General features: G+C 40.8%; 1 protein-coding gene across 1 annotated transcript in view; it reads right to left on the bottom strand.

Moving 5' to 3' along the window:
• The window catches only part of LOC130186010 (matrix metalloproteinase-17-like), a 62,765-nt gene extending 43,727 nt beyond the window's left edge, over positions 1–19,038 (bottom strand). Inside the window, exon 1 of the mRNA XM_056402697.1 lies at positions 18,508–19,038. Within this exon, the coding sequence (XP_056258672.1) occupies positions 18,508–18,642 (135 nt within the window). The 5' untranslated portion in view covers positions 18,643–19,038. The remainder of the gene's footprint in view (positions 1–18,507) is intronic.
• Between the last annotated feature and the right edge of the window lie 1,052 nt (positions 19,039–20,090).

Below are 20,090 nucleotides of genomic sequence, written 5' to 3'. Positions count from 1 at the left end.
AACATTTTAGTCTCGTCTTTTTTGGTCAACAATATTAAATGTTGATAAAGTCAGAGTCAGCGTTTAATGATGTTGGTGCCGTCTCGTTATTATCTCATCTTCGTCATGAAAAGAAATGGTCGTTGACAGACATATTTCGTTATAGTGTTAGTTTGCACCAGTGCGCAGTGTGTGCATTCATAAAGCTATAGAGGTGTAAGTTCTTCTTCTCTGTGAGCAAGGAGTGCCAGTGATGGATTACATCTGTTCTGTCTGCACAACCGCAACTCCTTGTTTTCTCACACAAACTCTCTACATCAAACTTTTTTTTGTGGAGCCAGCAGCAAATTTAAACCCTTACATTGTAGCTCATGGGGCCAATAAAGAAAAAAAAACCCATTAAAACCTGCCCAAGAGTTCAGTAACATGCTTAACACTAGATGGGACTGGGTGTATGTTTAAAAGGCTGCTTACAAGTTGTCCGAGTTCAAACAGAGAGCCAAAAAAAAAAAAAAAAAATCAGGAGCAACAAAACCCAAGCGCACTCACAGTAAAACAGCAACATTTCACACCCTCACAGAAAACGGGTTTTGACAGATTTAATTTGACAAAAATAACAATGCTTTTCTCCAGGGGATTTCACCTTTGAAATAAAGATAAGAGAATTAACAGAAAAAAGGAAGGAAAGAAGCCTGTCCAGGGTGTACCCCCGCCTCTCGCCCAGTGTCAGATGGGATTGGCTCCAACCAATTTCCCGATGGGTAAGTGGTCTCAGATTTTTGGACCCATGCACGCATCCAAAACCTTTGATGCCACTGCGGTAACTTGTTTTGATTGTTGTGTGGTGTTCAGTACTTTTCTCGTGCAGACTTGCAAAGCAGAACTACAGAACACCTTGAGTGGCACAGAGTGAAGTTCAACATCTGCTTCAAGCGAAAAAACTAAAACAAAAAACTAAGTAAAAATTATTTTTTATTTTTCTGTTTTTATAGTAATTTATTCAAGAACAAGTATGAGACATGTGAAAAAAGATAAAGAGGAGTAGACAAATACGTCTTTCCCGTCGGAATAAACCAGACTTTAAGGTCATCTGAAGAAAACATAAAATTCTCTGAGTCACGTATTTTAATGTCTTGCTCATAGTTTGTTTGTAATGTATCATTGCCCTTGACAGACAATCAAGTCTGGAGGATAAAGGCTTTCAAATAACAGGAAAAGTTGAGAGAGGACACTTTGCTTTTGACAAAATATTGCATTTGACGTATGAAAGTGCACGTAGAGCAAATTCATGCCCCTTCTTTTATTCAGTTTGCCCTTCATATTTGTGTCTAATTAGTATCTGATTTAATAAAGCAGAAACTTCTTCCATGATAAGCAACAACATACCACCTGATAACACATTCTGCAAGTGGAGGTCACATCATCAAAATCAAAACGCAGTGATCCTGAAATAGAAATCCTCATTAAATGAAATAACACTGAAAACACTATGACTGAACTTACGGAAAGTTGTTTGCAAATGGCATCCGCTTCTCATGAAACTACTAATTATCTTTTAAACTAATGAAACAGGACTCATTAATTAAATGAACTCGTGACACGAGAAAGAGCTGGGTTGCAATCAAGATCAGCGAATATCACACTTATGTTTAAATGAACAGTCACATCTTCTCTGTTTAAAATAACAAAATATGGTGTTCATTTAATATCAGATTACCTCCTATAATCTGCGCAGTCTTTCTTAAATAAATAGAAATAACAGAGAGAGGCAGTGACTGGAAGCAAGCTGCAGTTCAGGTGACAGGAGAAATGTGATCGCCGATGTGCCCGCATGACGAGTAACACACGGGATAGTGACACACTTTAATGATACCTATAGGCAGGTTCTTCTATATAAACTGACAAAGCCTCAGTGGAAAAAGCCACTGCAGGTACAACAAACACAAACCAACAAAACTGTCTCTTTCTTCTTCCAGCGAAGTCCGAGCTCTGGCTCAGCTGCAGTCCAGCCGCCCTGAGGCTGCTATTCCATGACTTCTGCAGGGCAAATGCTTGCTGACGTGGGGGCTTGACCCCGTGTCCCAACTAAGGCGCAGGGGGTCATTACCACCTAGCTCACTCACTGCTCAAATGACCTGACCAGTCCTGGTTTATTATCATTCAGTTTTGATTGGTGTTTAAGACCTAAGAAATATGTTCAGACAGGACATAGATTCTTGGAAGCAATACTGTATGTGCAGGAATCCAAATGATTCCCTTGCACCTTATTAAACACCTGATTATTGCTCATTTAGTATTTAATATTTCAGAGAATTACTTAAAATTTGAAGTCATGTTTTAAGTCCCCTGCAAAGCCCTGTCACATTTGTTTTTTGTTTCAGATTACTCCAAGAAAAGTTGGATTAAGTTTTGCTGTAGTTTTGTTGTAGATGCTTGAATCCAACTTGGATTCAAGCATCTACAACAAAGTCCAGTCGCCCTCAATTCAACTTTTCTCGGATAACTTCACAGATTATTCCCTCATCAATTCTTTCACAGTCATGTCATTAGCTGCGCAGAGCCCCTGCAGAGCTCTGCAAAATGACATACTCATGTTTTCTTCCCTCTTTAAGCAGCTGTGCATTTAATCAATCTGAACAACACTTTTCATCACTGTCAATAAGATGATATTAATCATTGTTGAGACAGGGCTGCACTCATGCACTTCTCTATGGTACAATTAGACTGCCTCCTAAACCAATTGTGTCTGTTGATGTACCACCTACTGCCGCAGCAGTCAATTTCCCTCAGCATGTAACCCTGACAGATCCAGCTCTCACGGCATCCTCTCTGACAAATCTCTCCAATTCAATGTGTGCTTTTTTTCTTGCCTTTTTTCCCATTTGGACACCTCCAGTCCCTTGACTGGGTGACACGATGATATATGACTGTGAGACAATAGAAAATCAGAGGTAAACTGTCAGAGATTTTACTGTTTATACCGAGGTGGTTATCCTGTCTTTCATGTCTGTGGTTTGTATGAAAGAATGTTGGAAATCAGTGAGCAGGGGACTGTTTCATTAAATTTGCCACATGAGATCATTTTCTTTCCCATTCATTTAGACATGTTTCGCCAAAACAAACACAACCCACGCACGAGCAGAAGAGACATGTAGGGATGAGCCCTGTAGGGCACCACAAATCTGCAATTTGCGACCAACAATTATTTGAGAAACGTGACGCTTCCACCATTTGTGGTCAGTGCTCACTTTTGTGAAATCAGCCCCAGGTCTTTTAGGGCTGGATTGGATTTGCAGGATTGTTGCATTTGATCTCAGGTATTTTACTTAAGTTGGTTATTTGATTTAAATAACAGTCTCAATTTAATATCCAAGAGATATTCTATATTACAATATCACTGCTTTCAAATTACAATGGTGTGAAGTCTAAAAACATGTTGTATGCATTTCCTTCCCAAACAAAACATTTGTCCAATTTTCTTAAAAGATGCCTTTGTGTACACCCATGTTAACTTGCTAGCACTGCTCTTCTTCTTAACAGCCTTTGTTATATCTCTCCTTTGTGGTTTGAATTAACTTATTTTGAGTCGCTTTGGACAAAAGCTTCTGCCAAATCAATGTGATGTCGTGTCTGTTGGCAATTTACTGCATTTCTTGGTGCATTACTGCCACCTCCGGATCAGGGGAATAGCATGAAACAATTAGCTGGAATGCGTTTCATGTCACCTGTGTGCGCGCATACTTGTGAGTGACACATGTTGGTAATAATGGTCAAATGGTCAAAAAAGCCACAGGACACCTTCAATTAAAATGTGGTTTGAAGCTCATAAAATCTGGACTGTGACCTATGACTTTTATTCTTTTAATTTTTTAATTTCTAAATTAAAAATCAAGTTTCTGTTCATAATGCACACAGCTACTCTCTTCCAATGATTTGTAAACTTCTTCTACAAGATTCAGCTCATTAGCATAGGTCCAGTATGTAAGCATACACACACACACACACACACACACACACACACACACACACAGTTGTACACTATGAGTAGCACATGCTACAAAACACACAGTCATTTCTTTTTTTTATGTCCACACAGGACCATTACTTCACCAAGGACATCACGGCGCACACACACTACTGCCTTTGACTGTCTCACACACACATAATTGAGGCGTGGAGTGGGTATTACAGGGTCTGAGTTATTCCCGGTCTGTGCTACAGTATCTGGAAGTGATGGATAATTCATCTCTGTGACCTGGTCGCTGTAATCCTTTAATATAATCAGGTGTGGAGAAGGAAACGTAGCTACAAATTCATATGAACAAATACAGAGAGAAAGAGAGTAGGGCCTATAAATAGTCCTCACAGAGCATCAAGTAGGCCTACATCTCTCCTCACCTCATTAGAGTTTATGATATTTATAGTACGGTATGGTGCTTACAATGTATTCTAGTATATTAATAGTATTAATAGAGCTTTGAGATGGGAGGTGTCACTGTCTGACTAAGGAACTGACCTACACAAACTCTTTTAAATGACTTTGTTTCAACGTGGACAGAACAAACGCCGCGTCTCCGCAACAGAGCTGCTTGCTCAAGTCAAGAACAGAAATCGTTTTTAAGTAAAAAGCCAAAGGTCATGTGCACGAGGACAGATACAGAAGCAGTGTTTGTGTGTGTGTGTGTATGTGTGTGTGTGTGTGAGAGAGAGTGAGAGAGAGAGTTTGATGCAGGATATGAAAGTGTTTGGTTGTGTGTGGTGTGAACAATTTTGATTACATGTGATGCTGAGATGCAGGGTTTTGTTGTTTGCCGACAGAAAAGAGGACAGTGAAGAAGAAGTGCAGTCATTTTCCTATTGTTCAGGCAGGAAACGCTTGTGCGGTCACAAGTCGTTTTAATGCGTAAGCAACATTTTTAAAATAATTAGCTCAGTTAATGTCGACACGAGAAAAGTTTGTGACACATTTTGTCCTACCAACTTGTAACCTCTCGTCAGGCGAGACTCACAGGTCAAAGGTCACTGTTTAACTTTGTAACCTCAATAGAAACAACTGCATTTTGTATTTGTAATTTTTCATCTGTTTTGTACAATTGTACAAGTTTTGTACACACACACACACACACACACACACACGCACACACACACACACACACACACACACACACAATGAGTTCTGTGACTATGGTGTCACCACAGCAACATTTCTCAAAAGAAGAGCGTTAAAAAAAAAACGTGACCTCCTCTGTCTCACAATACCTCCCTGTTTATCCCTAACCAACAGCTGCTGAGCCCCTTCAGCTTCAGCCTCACTGACAGGAAATGAGTCACTGGGAGACATTTAACCCCACGACCTCAGTGACTCTCAGGGTCATGAAGTAGCACAGTCCACTATAGTGTTTACATTGTTCTTTACTACCTAGAGGATGAGGTCAGAGCTGTGGCCGACCTCCTGGACTTTTCGAGGAATGTGAAGCAGCAGTGGAGAAGAAAGAGAGTTTGAAAAGTGAAAACGGTGAGCGAGGTAGGCTACCAATAAAAAAAAGAGTTTTGAGATGCCATCATGCAAGTCCATTAATGAATGCCAATTAAGGATGAAGCTTTCCCTTGCCTCCTGGGCGCTTTTAGCTTGACAAGAAAACATGAAGACTTTTGTTTTCAACTCATGGACAAAAGAGAGGGAGCAGAGCAGAGCAGAGCAGAAAATGTTACACTTCATGCACACAATGCAACAGATAAAGAAAACAAAAAGGCGTGGAGCTACTGAGGCTGCAAGCTCGGAAATCTTCCTTCCTTTCACTTTTAGATGAGCAAACACTTCAAGAATTAGAATCATCTCATCCCTGGAATAATAGTATCTCTGGGGAACTGTCTCAACAGATGTTTCTTAACTAGCCTACCAAAGGTATTTTCCCCAAATCAGGTGTTGGAGAGGGGGAGGTCAAGATGATCAAGGTTGTTTTATATTTGGGCCAGTATTACAGTGGCTGAGAGTGCAATGCAATGCAACTAAGAAAGACAGAGAGCAAAAGGAAACCATCAATTTAACGACATGTGCAGCATTTAAAAAAAAAAAAAAATAAAAATGCTGCAGTGTACAGATGCAGCCAAACACAGACACACAGAGCGAGAACAGAAAAGAGACCAAATACAAATGATGCAAGTTGCGAAGAACAGAGAAACAAATTAGTTATGAGTTTTTAGTTGTGAACATTGTGATTGCATGATTCAGATACCGTGTACCATCCTCTCAAGTGGTTGTCTAGTGATCAACAAAAGGTAAACACTAGATTCAAGAAAATATCTGCAATAATGTCTGAATCATGCAATGATGTCGCAGAGTGTTAAAAGTAAAGAACACATTCTACCAAGCGTCTACTTGTTTTTTGTTTTACTTGGCAATGTCGAAGCAATGTGTCAAATTGTTGAAGAGGTTTTCTTCATCTGATTGTGTCTTTGTTGTTTTCCATATTTACAGGTACTAATTATTTCAGCTTTCAAAAAAAAAAAAAGAAAGAAAGAAACTAGTTGCTGACGTCCATGTCCTAAACTCTGTTTCTTTGTTCACAAGATGACACGGACATCGAGGGTTTAATTATGGAAGGTGTAAAGCCCCTTGATGCATATTTATGATTTGGCACAGTGGGCTGTACCAATAAAACTGAATTGACCTTATTTTATTTGACATTTGCATCTTCACTAGTGACACAAGAGAATCTTGTTAGTGTGACGCAGGTGGTGCGATCTCTAAATGCAGATAAAGATCAGACAGAAAGCCCCACAATGCCTTTTTGCCTGATTAAGAAACAGCTCTGACTACACAGAGAGCAAATATTTTTTTTCTTTTCTTTTCAGTTCTGTCAAAAAAAAAAAAAAAGATCTGTCATCTACATGACGTGAACCGATAAACACATATCACACAGATGTAAATGTCTCCCATCAAGCAATCTTCTTCTTCTCATGTTGCGCTGCACCAAGGAGATTTCTCTTAACCAAATTTTTTTATCAGAACATCCATGGCTGTTTAGAGTCGGCGGAGAGATGCTATCATTATTCAAAGCAGTTGTAGCGGCTTCACATGTTATATCACCAGCTTATTCAGAGAGAGATGCTTTACTCAAAGTATTACACTGGGATGATCTAGGATCCAAGGAATGAAAGCTTGCTTAAGTGTGTTTGACTGAGAAGCTCCTGAAAACAGTCCAATGGCGTATTCTGAGTGTAAACACAATTTACTGAAGAAATGAAGGATTTAGTCTCATTTGTGCAAACAGATAAGATCAAAGAGGGAGAATATAGGGGACGAGAAAAGAGAGGGAGGATGGGGGGGGACAGGCAGCCTGAATGACACCTTTAATCGAACAGAAAATTGAGGCTAGATTGCCATGCAGGCGGTAAAAGAGTGAGAATTAATCCATGGCCAGAAATCATCCGTCTACTCTGATGCAATTCCCTCACCTTTCCTGTCATCTCCTTAAACTAAACATGACCTCTCTCCCTCCCTCTCTCTGCTAGTGTGTATGTCTCTATCCATGAGTGTGTTCAGCCATGTTAAAACATCAAAATCATTATTACTATTAAGAATTAATATAAATAAATCTAATCTAAAAAAAAAAAAAAGACTTTATTGGATGGAATTAGAATAAGGATCAATTTTGATTGGGCATTTGTGTTAATAAGGGTAAAAAAAAAATAGTTTCAGTGTAAAGAGAGACTTGCCGTGAGTCAAGAACAGAACCTTTACAACACACAGTTGAAAGGCAGTAAACCAAAGAAGCTGTATAGTGTGGAAAAGAACCTCATGTATCAAGAGGTGCACTCAGGTCAACAGGCAAGACCACTGAAATTGAATCAGAGTCAGTCGTGAGAAGAAGATCATTGACCAGTGATATGTTTTTGGTTTTTTTTGGTGACCGTGACCAAAGCCTCACCTTAGACAGGTCAAACCAACCGACTGAAGATAAATACAAATATAGAGAAAAGGTCTGGACTCAGGAAGAGTCAGCAGTAGGAGTGATGCATTTGCAGTTAAATTAACAGACGGATCAGAAAAAGTGTACGAAGAGTTCAAAATCTCACTCTGGAGAAACACACTCCAGACACATTACTTCACAGGACAAAAGACGGGAACTTAAATCTCCATCCACCTGTTTCCATGTGCATTTTCAATTTGAGCATAAAAAACTAAGTGGAAAAGCTGCAGATGTTCGGAAAAAGACAAATTATTATGAAAGAGAACTTTTCCTTACATGGAAAAGTTGTATTGATTAAAATGCAACATGCAAAATGCAACAAATGAAACATGGAGCAATGAGGAGACTGTAATACTCTTCAATATAATCTTATTATATTATGGTGCTCTTTTAAATCACTGTGCACTCTTCTTCTGCAGTTATTCAATGGCACCCAACTGCAGAATTAGCATCATGAGCTGTTTACCTGAGACGCCCAACTCCTAACATTTGCATAGTTGGAAACATTTTGATGGAAACTTTGGCTAGTGACGCCTGACGAGCCTCTAGTTAACGTAGTCCAACGTCAACACATGCTGCTTCTAAACAATAACCAAGGTCTTGTCAGTAGATACAACTTTTCAAGGCAAGCTATGTCACTTGAAAGATTTGTGATAATATTTACAAAATGTTGGCAGTTCTGTCCCTTTGTTGGTAACCAATGTTATCAACTAGGTAGCCTTGGCCAGTGTTGTGCATGAACGCACAAAATGAGTGCTGTCTGTTCAACACTGTGCAAGTAATGAATGTGAGCAAAGGTGGGGGTAATGCACCAAAAAGCTGCCAACCGCAAAAAAAAAAAAAAACATCAGAATAAGAAGAGCTGCGTTTTATGGGCGCCACCCAGGAATTTACAGCACCCAGCATGCATCTGGTGTCTAGTACTGGCTATTCAAACAATGCAACTTACTGGTCTTGCTGGAGCCAGTTCACATGAACATTTGAAGTCCAGATTCAAACAGAAAAAAAATCTCACATATTTATGCAAACTGTGCCCGCTGGTTCTGAAAAAACAAATCCAAACATCAGCCGCATCTGCAGCGAATTTGAAGCAATGCATCCAACCAGTCTTTTGAAATATCTCCAAGCAAATGATGATCACAAGAAATCATTAAGAAAAGATCATTAAGAATATGTTGAGTGGAAGTAGTTCAAAATTGTTCTCTTCACTTTCTTTTACCAGAGGCATTTTTTTTTTTTTGCAAGAGGACTTCTTTAACTGCAATCAGCAGTGATGAATGTCAATAAAATGCAGCTGACTCCAGTTTAAAACACTCAGTTCTTCTCTGGGTATTATTCAGTAAACATCATAAAAACCTAACACAATGAGCCTTGTGTTATTGAATGGACCTACATCCACACCACAGCTTATACACCTAATTATCTGGCCAAGTTGATATATTTAGCATTACTTCTGCATATATTATACAACATTTCCAGGAAATCCACAATAGAATTCTTCATGATGTTGCATCTGCTCAACAGATATGTGACAATGCCCAACAAGTAGGCGTCAGAAAGAATGCAGTATGTATAAGCTCTTATATCCCTTTGAGTGGACACCAAAGAGTAAATAATCAACAGATTAGAAGGATTGAACTCTTTTTTTTAAGCTTCCTGTTGACCAAGATTATCTGTGTTCTTTTCATTTTTTTGCAAAAGGTAGCACTAGCCACATCTCAAACTGGTCCCAATCCAAACTGGAAATAAATCGCTGGATTTGTTTTTGTTTCACTGATTTATTTTCCGAGGGGAATTTATTTTCAGTTAGAATGGGTTATAATTTGACTGTTTTTCTCACATTGTATGCAGTGAACAGGAAAGACAGATGACGGGGAAAAGCATGGCATACAATAAAAGTCATCAGTTAGATTCCAGCCCACTATTTTACAAGCAGATGGCACACACGCCACCCTGCTGAAACACTCAATCACTTCGCCTCAGGAAGTATTTTGCTCTGCTGCAGATACAATGTGCATATAATGGGACACAAGCCTGACTTGATGAAAGGATACAGCGCATTCAGATGGTTGTGCTTCTCCTGACGCCCAGTTTCTATTCAGGCTGAGGTGTGAATGTCATTTCCTCGACACTTGGGAGTCAAATCTGTCCTAATTTGCATGTTTGTGTGCATGAGAGCGTGACAACGAGGATTAAAATGTGACTGTAAGTGAATCATTTAATCCCTGTTTTAGGAACAGCTGGTTGTACAGAGAGCTGAGACTCCTGTCTGTTCCTGGAGGCAGCGAGGAAGGAAGGTGGAGAGACAGAGGTGTTAAGGGAGGCAGGCAGAGAAACAGAAAAGAGGACAGAATACAAAGTGGAAATGGAGTAGAGAGAAAAAGAAACAGCGGGGGATGAAAGAGAGAAGCGAAACGGTTAATGCTCAGAGGAAAACGTCATGCAGAAAGTCAGAGACAGACAGAATGGAGATGAGGAAGGAAGAGAGGGAAGGTAAGGAGAGGTTACTGGGAGAAATCAGGTTGAAGCTGGACTTTGTGGAACATATTTTTCATGCACTGCAATAAGCAGAGGCCACATTAATCATGCACGATAAGTGCAGGTTTTTGTGTTTATGAGGGGCCACGCTAACCACTTTGTTGAGCCTGCTAATCGCTGGTTCACCAGAAGATTTTGTTTGCCGCCAGCAACTCCCCTCCATCTTTATGCCTTTATTTGACAGGGAAAGTGGAGAGAGAGACGGGAAATACGGGAGAGAGAGTGGGGGTAAAACATGCAGTTAAGGATCCGCCCGGCAGAACTCACCTCCATCTACGAGAGGCCAACAAGATGTATTAGTGGCATCTCTGTGTATAATCAAGTCTTACATTTCTACAACTAACATTTCAGTTGGAAATGAGATTAATGGCAGCCCTGGATTAAAGGTTACGTAAGTTAACCTGTGCATCATTGCAGGAGACAGGGGATATGTCCGGGCTAATGACTCAAAGCCACAGGAGCAAGAGTAAAACCAAGTGCAAGAAAGGCGTGCACACACATACACTCACAGAAACACAGACACACGTAACAACCATGTGTATTCTGCATGTGAACAACCATCGTTTTCTTCCCACTTCCAAAAATCCATCTATTACAGACAAAAAGTGTGTCCACCATCAAACCTTTTATACGTTATGTCACTACTTGGGACCGAATGTGGAAAGAGGACTGAAGACATGTCAGCAAGAGATTAAAGATAAACAAACTGATGGAGCCAATTAGGACAACCCCCTGAAACTGGGGCTTAATTTAACAGGCATAAATTTCAGTGGCTCCACTCAGGGAAAAAGCCCCCAAACCTTCTTTGAAGTTCCCCTCTCTGTGGGCGGTAATGTGGCATGGCACCCAGCCAAAGCCCACAGACACAAGGAGTGAATAAAGCTCGCCCAGTGTCTCTTGATAGTGAGGATAAAGGAGGAGGCTGTAAAGTTTCACAGAAATGCATACACAAACAGACACACACACACACACACACACACATGTGCAAGCTCTTAACTTATCACAAAGTCAATCTTTATTTGTTAGCTTACAATCTGTGTCTGTTCAGAATCAACAGTCTGAATCCAAGGACAACGTTCTCAAGTTTTCTCAAAATTTTATGTGAACAAATGTGTCCGTCTTTATCTGAGAGGGATTACATATATATTTTTTCTTTTTTTTTGGCAGTATGCTGAAAATGAATTGTAAATGTATAGATTTACAACTGAGTGAAACTTGTTGTTTTCCCTTTTTTCAGAAATCACAAAAGTCGTTCGTAATAACATAACTGTTTCTCTGTCAATCACTGAGTTAATCAATATCACATGTAGATTGTTTTTAATCTCTGTGACCTTTAAGGAAATGGAAAATGTCAATCAAATCCACCCTATGGTGACCAGGGACAGTATATGTCATAAAATGGTATTATGTCATTCTATTAATGTGCATGTTGCCTGGAGCTAAGACTGCAAAACATATTTCATGAAGGTATTAGAGATGGTTTCTATCTTTGTAACTTCCTCTCAGAGTACAGAGCTGTACATACTGCACATCAACACGTATTTATGGACTGTCCTTGTATGATGTTCACATGAAAGCCATGAAATAGCTGCCATGTGCTGCTATAGTGATCCCTCCAAAGACGACAATGTCTCTCCAGTGTTAGCAGAGGAATGTGGGCAACTGGCGTGTCCACAGTATGTATGCACATGCAGAAACACACGCACATGCATGTTTGACTCTATTTTTAAACTAAAACCTAAAAGAGCACGGCCCTGTTCTTAACATTAACCCAAGTGCGATATTGAGCCTGTAGTCTAGATTGCAGTTCGCACAGTCATATAAACTACAATCATGAGTTCCACTTGAAATTCTGCAGACTTACTTGCTCATTATATTCACTTGATAAGAAGTTGAGTATCAACACTGGACTAAAAAAAAAAAAAAAAAAAAAAAAAGTGGGCCTAATTGCCAGTGATAGTTGGATGGAGTAGCTTATCTCTGCCACCCACTCAATCTCTCTTGGTCTTCCTCCCCCTCCTGTCTAATTCTCTTCATTTCGCTTGGACCTTCAGAGAAATGGGATCATGAACACACAACCGTCTTGAAGTTGACTCCAAAGATGATAAGCAATCATCCTCATCCATTCCCTTTTTTTTTTTTCTTTTTCCTTTTTTTTTTTTCATCATTCGTTCCACTGTGACTTGTTAAGAAATGACAAATGCTAATGAGAGACAAACTATGAGATCACCAGTGTGGCAGTGACACACACACACACACACACACATGCAATCATGCATACACACAATTCATAGTGACACACGAACAGAGTGAAACTGACTTGTGTGCGCGCACACACACACACACGCACGCACGCACGCAAACCACATTTATTATAATTCTGCCAATTTCTGCAAGCAATTTCAGAGTAGCTTTGTTGTTGCTTTCGGGTTTCTTGATCATGCTATTAAAGCCGTCTATTGGCAGTTCAGTTGGCAGGCCTATAGATTATTTTAGGCCTCAGAATGCGAGCCAGCACAACACCAGAAACCACTGTAATTACAAGATTCAGTCGGTCCTTTGAATAGCAATGGCAACTCAAACCTTGATCTGGTCTAAGACAACGAGGAGGGGCAGCGCTCCTCGGGTTAAAATAGAACTGTCCACATGGAGTTGATTTGAGGTTTTCTATATGGGGAGGCCTGGGGTGGGCCTGCACAAGTAATGAAGTCGGTTCAAGCCAACGGAAAAAGACTATGGCATGCGGCTCTGTTGTGGAAAACGGCACTCGCTTGGCCACGATATTAAATCCATCACTAATGTAAAATTAAACAAAAATAGACGGGGTAGAACTACTCTGTTGTCCTTTTAGATATCCATACTTTTCTCTTACAATGAAAAGAAGCTAAATTGATAATTATGCAGAGTTCTTGAGAAACAGTAGCACTGTTCCACAAATCAGTTAAATCATTATTACGGAAAGTCACACAGCAAAGAAATAATTAATTAGTTTGCATATTAGTCACAAATGCATGTGCAATATATGAACAAATTTCCCCAGAGCACCAGTTTAACCAGATTCAGACAAGGATTCAGCACTCTGATCATAGACAAGACCAGAAACAGACACAGATCTAAATCCACAACACTCTAATTAAAATGGTTTATTAACCACAAAGCTTTTCTGTCTATTATATCAACTTTAAGTCACGTGTTCATGCAAATTTACCTGGTGTTGTCACCGACTGAAAAGTGTTGCAGCTGCCACACATCAGTCCCACACCACCATGCTACAGTGGCACCCAATAAAGTGTAAGGGCTCTCAGGATCCTTGTTGAGTTAGCCTGTGAGGATATTATAAACTCCGACAATCCACTCAGAAACTTGCAAGTCCCTGGAGAACTTTTACACTTGACAAAGCTGTGATGACAGATTTGATAGGTGCGGATTGAAGGGACCGGTTGGTTTCCACAGTATCGCCTTCTTCCCGAGAAGCTGAGAACGTGCAATGTATTATGTGCTGAACTATCTCTTGTGTGTCAATCATTACACAACGATATATTCTATCCTGCTGTGTAGTCATCTCCTGCTTGATGTTGCTGAAAAAAAAAAAAAAAAAGAAAAAAAAAGTGCCCTTGCCCTGGATAAAAGCCCCATGATACAGTGGCACAGACAGAAAGGTCACAACACTTGTGGAAGTGGGACAGCGGTGCTAAATGTATTCGAGTGGTCCAGTGTGACAGTGCAATGAGGAGAAATATGAGTTGGCTTATGAGCTTCTGCAGCTGCTGAGGACAATTAAGTAAAACTATCTCACAGGTATGACATCCAAAAGTGAAGCCTCTCCCTGAATCACACATCAAACTGTTCTAAAGTATCTTCCTTTTCATTCCACATGTGCTTCTTTTCCTCGACCCCCTGTGGCTGATTACTTATTTCAGTGCAACAATCCCTCCACCGTACTTTGCCTCGACTTTCTCTGCATCCACTTTTCTGTTTGAGCCCCCTCTACCCCCTGGGCCTCTGGGTGCAATCAGAAGAGCCATAATGTGCTAGTAGAAGAAAGCCTCCTATCTCGGGTTGGAAGAAGAAAATTGAAGAAGGCTGAGGGGACGGAATATGATACTGGTAAAAATGCGCACTCATGAGAGGCAAGAGAGCGCTAATGAGGGGTGGTGGTAGTGGAGCCGGGCAGGCTAGTTGCATGAGAACTCTGTATTATGGGGTCTAGCAAATGGAGGGAGGGTGGTGGAGGAAGGTGGAGGAGGGTGGCGTCTACCGGCCCTCTTTTTTTTTTTCCCTCTTCTTTTCAGTGCACACAAGACCAGATGGTATTCTCATTGAAGAAATTATACAGCAAAATGAGAGTGGCAGGGTGTGGTTGTCTCATCAAGCAGACGACACTCACTCATTTGGTTTTATTCCTTACAAGACATAAAACATGACAGAAATTTAACTGTCCTCAGTGAAAAAGATTAAATGCTACACAGACATTCCTCAAGGTCACTTTCCACAAGATTAAATGGTAATTAAAGGACTTTTATCAGCAGCCGATCTGGTCAGCTCACTATCTTACAACAGCTGCTAAAGCAAATACAGTACTGCTCCGGAAGACAAATAGTCCCTTTAGGAGCTCGGCCAATCTATAGTAACACAGGAAACTGCCATCAGGAGTAAAATGATTCAATGAGCAGAAAACAGATCACACTGTAGCTGTTACGTAGCGGCTCCCTCAGATGCTTAAATTGCAAATTGGTGGGCTAGATAGCAGCAAAGCTTGAAAACTGGATGCCTCAGAGCTCTGGTTAAGTTTGCGGTTCAGTTAATTACAGTCACAGTGTACAGTATGGTTACAAAAGAGACAGATACATTCAGAGCTCAAGCTCCACTAAGAAAGAAGTGAAGCAGCACAGCGGCGCTGAAGTGTAATGGGACTGCAGAGCAGCAGGGCTGGAGATCAGGACACGGTTCTGTGGGTAGATGGCTGTTTTTCTGGATCAAGTCCCAAATGTATAGCGGCTATGAACACAACTGGGCCGAGGTGGGAGAACCTCATCAAACCCTCAACAACCAATTATCCACCTGCTCCCAACAGCTGAGAGCAATTTCATCAAGGCAGGAGAAGTCACATTTAAAAGTCAATCAGCCGGTCACAGGGGAGGAGGGTGCTCCTCTGTCTGTCTGCCTGTCCAGGTCCCACTGACATCCTACTGTAGACGCCTCCCACACCAAACCAACAAGCTGAGAAAATTCTGTGTCTGCCTTCGCTGAGACTGTTTATTATACTACATACTTTACACCTTTATTATACTCCAGCGTACGATCCCATTTTGCTCCAAGGCTGGAAGGAAGTTTATGATCAAAACACACTCACACTCTGCACTCTACTATTGAGTCTAAGGTAGAAACATCTAATTACAGTTTAAGGGATTAGTCCACTAATGACCAGTAATTATCACCTGCAGAATTTTGAAGATCGATATATAATTTGAGTCATTTTTCAAGCAAAAATAACAAACCTCCTGTGTGAGGATTTGTTTATTTTCTCTGTTTTATATCATTGTAAGTGGAATATTTTGGTGGTTTGGAACTGTTGATTGGACAAAACAAGATAACTGAAGACTTCACCTTTGGATCAGTTCGATGCATTTTTTTTTCATTATTTTCTGACATTTATTAGCCAAATCAACCAAGTGATTATTTGAAAAAATAATTAGCAGTTTAATCATCAATGAAAATAATTATTAGTAGCTGCCTCTAAACATCAAATGACATCCTTCTCAACTGTTTATAGGTCAAAAGATATCTGGACATCAAAAAGTAAAACCAGGCTAGGTGCAGGTGAAAAGGGAGCGTTATTAAGAGCAAAGCCAGAAAGCATTTGCAAATCTGTAATTTTTCGACCATGAACAAAGTAAAAAGAAATCCGCTACATTTAAACCTGCATTAAGCAATAATTGGATATTAACACAGGATCAAATGAGTTCCAATAATAAGGTTTGCTTGTGCTCCAAATCTCACTGAGAATAAGGATTCAGCTCTCTGCAGCTTTAAGCCGCTTTCAGCCCATTGTTTTGGTTTTGGTTTGTAGGTTCATAAAAAAAAAAAAAAAAACTGTGGGCAGCTGCTCCCAGCGCAGGAGCACATACAGTTGAAACGGCGTGAAATGGTCGATAGCTGGAGTCAACACACAGCTGATGAGGAGAGTTGAACATCTAGGAAGCAGTAAGCCCAGATTCTTTTCTCAAGAGCGGGTCAACCAAACCAGAGATAAAGCAGCGATGAAACTAACACTAGAGATTGGATATGTGGTGAGAAACAGAATCCCAGTGATGCCCACGTTGCTCTGTTTCTGCTGCATGTGTAAGGTGCCGAGTGTTTGCTCACACACTCAAACACAGCCTGATAAGGGATGATATAGTATCAAGGCAGCTTTAAGGATTGCCTCACCAAACACCAGATGAGCCGCATCCATCCACCCAACATGTTCAATCTCCAGTGTAAAAACAAGATTAAAGCAACCGGCTTTAATGATGAGAGAATGCAACAACTGTATTTGGCAGGGATGTGTATGGATCTACAACTGTGGATCTGTAAGATCCGGAGATGTGTCCTTTCCCCCTTGTCGACTTCTCCTAACCACTACCTGATGACATCTGTAGATGACTCAGTGCGTGCTCCTCTCTGTGCATCTGCACAATGACATGGGACTGTCCTCAGTAAATTGAGGGACAATTCATGTCTGCAGCCAAGTGCAACTAAGACCAAGGAGATGAGTGGTTGTCTCTAGGCAGCTCACATCAACACGGAGACAGTGGAGGTGGTCCAACAATAGAAATACCACAGCAATGTCTTCATCCTTGAGCCTCTTTACCATTAAAAGAGAAGAAGAGAAAACAGAACAAACAAGATGAGAGAAAGAGAGAAAGAGAGAGATGCAAGGACTCAGAAGTTGCATGAGCAGCAGCATGACGAGTGACTGTGGCTGACATCTCGGTAGTAAATGTGGAGGAAAAACTGCAAGCAAACGAGGGATTTATGTTGATACCAGAGCCATTAATGCAAACAATTCATTAGGCTGTCCTCTCTAGAGTAACTAATTAGCAGTTACTGTATTTCATCTGCAGGTCCTCTGCTCATTAAACTCTGAATATACTAAAGCCAAAACATACACTGAATCCAACCTATTGATGAATATATAATAGCTCCAGTTTGCTCAGATGCAGTTCACTGGATGGGTTAAGGCTGAGTTTAGTTTGTTTAAAACTACTAAAAAGAACCTGTACACAACAAAAAAAAATAGGTGAATATTCACATAACTTATTGATTTGCTCCATATATTATAATTTCCTACTAGATTAAACTACAAAGAACAACCAAATTAACATCTTACATCCTTTGTGTGTTAATAACTTGTTCTAATTATCCAAAATGACCTGTTTAATTGGATCATGAGCATCTGCTGCTGCACCACCTCTCATTTCAAGCAACCCACTTATTGTTTAAACTTGGCATGTTGGAGCAGCCTTCCACAGGCATGATGGAGAGAAACTGATATAGCCAATAAGGTCTTATGGCTTGGTTTGTCACTGTGCTGGAAGTGAGCCTTGTTTGCCATTCATCAGTGCAGCATATATTCTATGTCAGCATGCTGTGGAGGAGGTCGATATTCCGCCAAGGCAAATACATTTACATTTATTTATTGCAAGCCATTACAGGGACCCTTATTCGTGCTTTGGAGAACAGGCTCCTATTTTATTTTCCATCACATGCAGCTTGCAAACCAGTCGAGCTCAGCGGTGCACTGGACTCTCTGCGAGGTGTTAAAATTCAAGTCAAGTATGGAGAGGACAGCGTTTGCCTCTGACACCAAAAAGTAGGGTAAACTGCGCTTTCTGATTGAGGGGTATGGTAGAGAGATACATCACTTATCACCAGTTGTGAAATCAAGTGGGAGAACTTCCCACCCACCACGTCCAAAAGTGATATTAAGTAGCCAAACTTACTACCCCCCATGTAGAAAAGGTAGAAAACTTACCACCCCCATGTCCAGCTGCTCGGTAGTCAGGGAAGGAGCCGCTCCAGTCACTGGTAAAAACCACAATATCTGCACCAACAGCAGCATCTCCGGAGAAATATTCCTCATCCACTTGAGAAGAACCAGAGAAACCATGATGCCCTATGACAGGCTGCTCCTGCAGGGCTCAGACACCGACCCCGACAGCCGCATCCACGGGATAAATCACACACTGACACGCCGGTAAAATTTTGCCCGAGTAAGTCTACCTCACTGTTGAGCGTAAACACATAAAACACATTAAAACCGGTGGCGGAAGAGACGGATTTACAAGTTTGTTTTCCACAAATCGGCACTTGTAACTATCGCATAAGTGCTCGCAAATTAGGAGAAACAATGTGTGTGTTCTTGCCCTTTATCAAGTCCGTCAGAGGTGATATCCCTGCAGCGAGCAGCGCGAGCTCCTCTCCTGTTCCAGCACTGGGAAATGAAAGCAGCTGCGTGCGGTTTTGTCCCGAGCAGCAGCGGCAGCGGCAGCAGCAGAGACCGCGCGTTGACGCACACACACTCAGTGGATGAGTACTTGGCCCGAAGGATTCAGGGAAGAGAAGGGAGGGCGTACGGAGGGAGGGAGGGAGAAGGGGAGAAGAGGAGGAGGAGGAGGAGGAGGAGGAGGAGGAGGGGTCCAGCGCATTTTCAGCCCACTTGGACACTTTTGAATTGATGACGCGCTCCGTGCGTAATCTGAGAGTCTCAAGGGTTAAGACCAAAGGCATAAAGTACAATTTGTCGTTGCTCTTGTAACGTTATATGAGGAATTTGTCAGCGTTAAGTAGAAATGACTTGCCTTGGAGTGAATCCAGCTTTGAATGAGTAGCCTGGATTTTATTTTAACTTTAACATGTATCCTAACAAAAAAAAAGAAAAAGAGGAAATACAAGAAATGCATCTGGATGAATGAATCGTTTAATAAAACAAAAGGAAATGTTTAAGACTTGCTGCAGGCTACTTGTTTGCTTCTGTTCAGTGTAGACCCTAATCTCACAGTTAACCTGATCATGACCCTGATACTGATCACCACCACCACCATCATCATCATCATAAATTCCACTTCTAGTGTTTTTGTGGTTCTGGTGCCAGTGTGGTCCAAAGATGTGAGTCAGTTATTCATTGCCTGATTACAGACTTTAAGGGCCCTGGGGCAAAAATGAGATGTGACCCCCCCCAAACCACAATCTTCTCTCTGTGCACTGTGCATGTATTCTCTGGCTTTAATGAAAACAAACAAATTACAGAATATGCATCATGTGAGCACAATATACACAAGTTATTAAGACTAATCCATCACACTATTATCCTGACGGTGATCCCCTCACCTTTCCTCTAGCTCCAACATGAGGTTGATACTTGTGGTTTTGAGTGAAATATCTATACTACTAATGAATGGATCGCAATAAAAATTTGGTTCACATATTTGTGAACCCCTCAGGCTGAAGTGTAATAACGTTGGTGATCCATCATCATCAAGTCAAACTTTCAATGTATCCCATACTTTGGCTTATATCTAAATACCATCTAAACCGATAACATTCCTTTGAATGTTC

Source organism: Seriola aureovittata, chromosome 18, assembly GCF_021018895.1.
Source record: "Seriola aureovittata isolate HTS-2021-v1 ecotype China chromosome 18, ASM2101889v1, whole genome shotgun sequence".
Lineage (NCBI taxonomy): Eukaryota > Metazoa > Chordata > Actinopteri > Carangiformes > Carangidae > Seriola > Seriola aureovittata.
The sequence above is the reverse complement of the archived record's forward strand: the minus strand, read 5'-3'. Positions and strand labels throughout refer to the sequence as shown.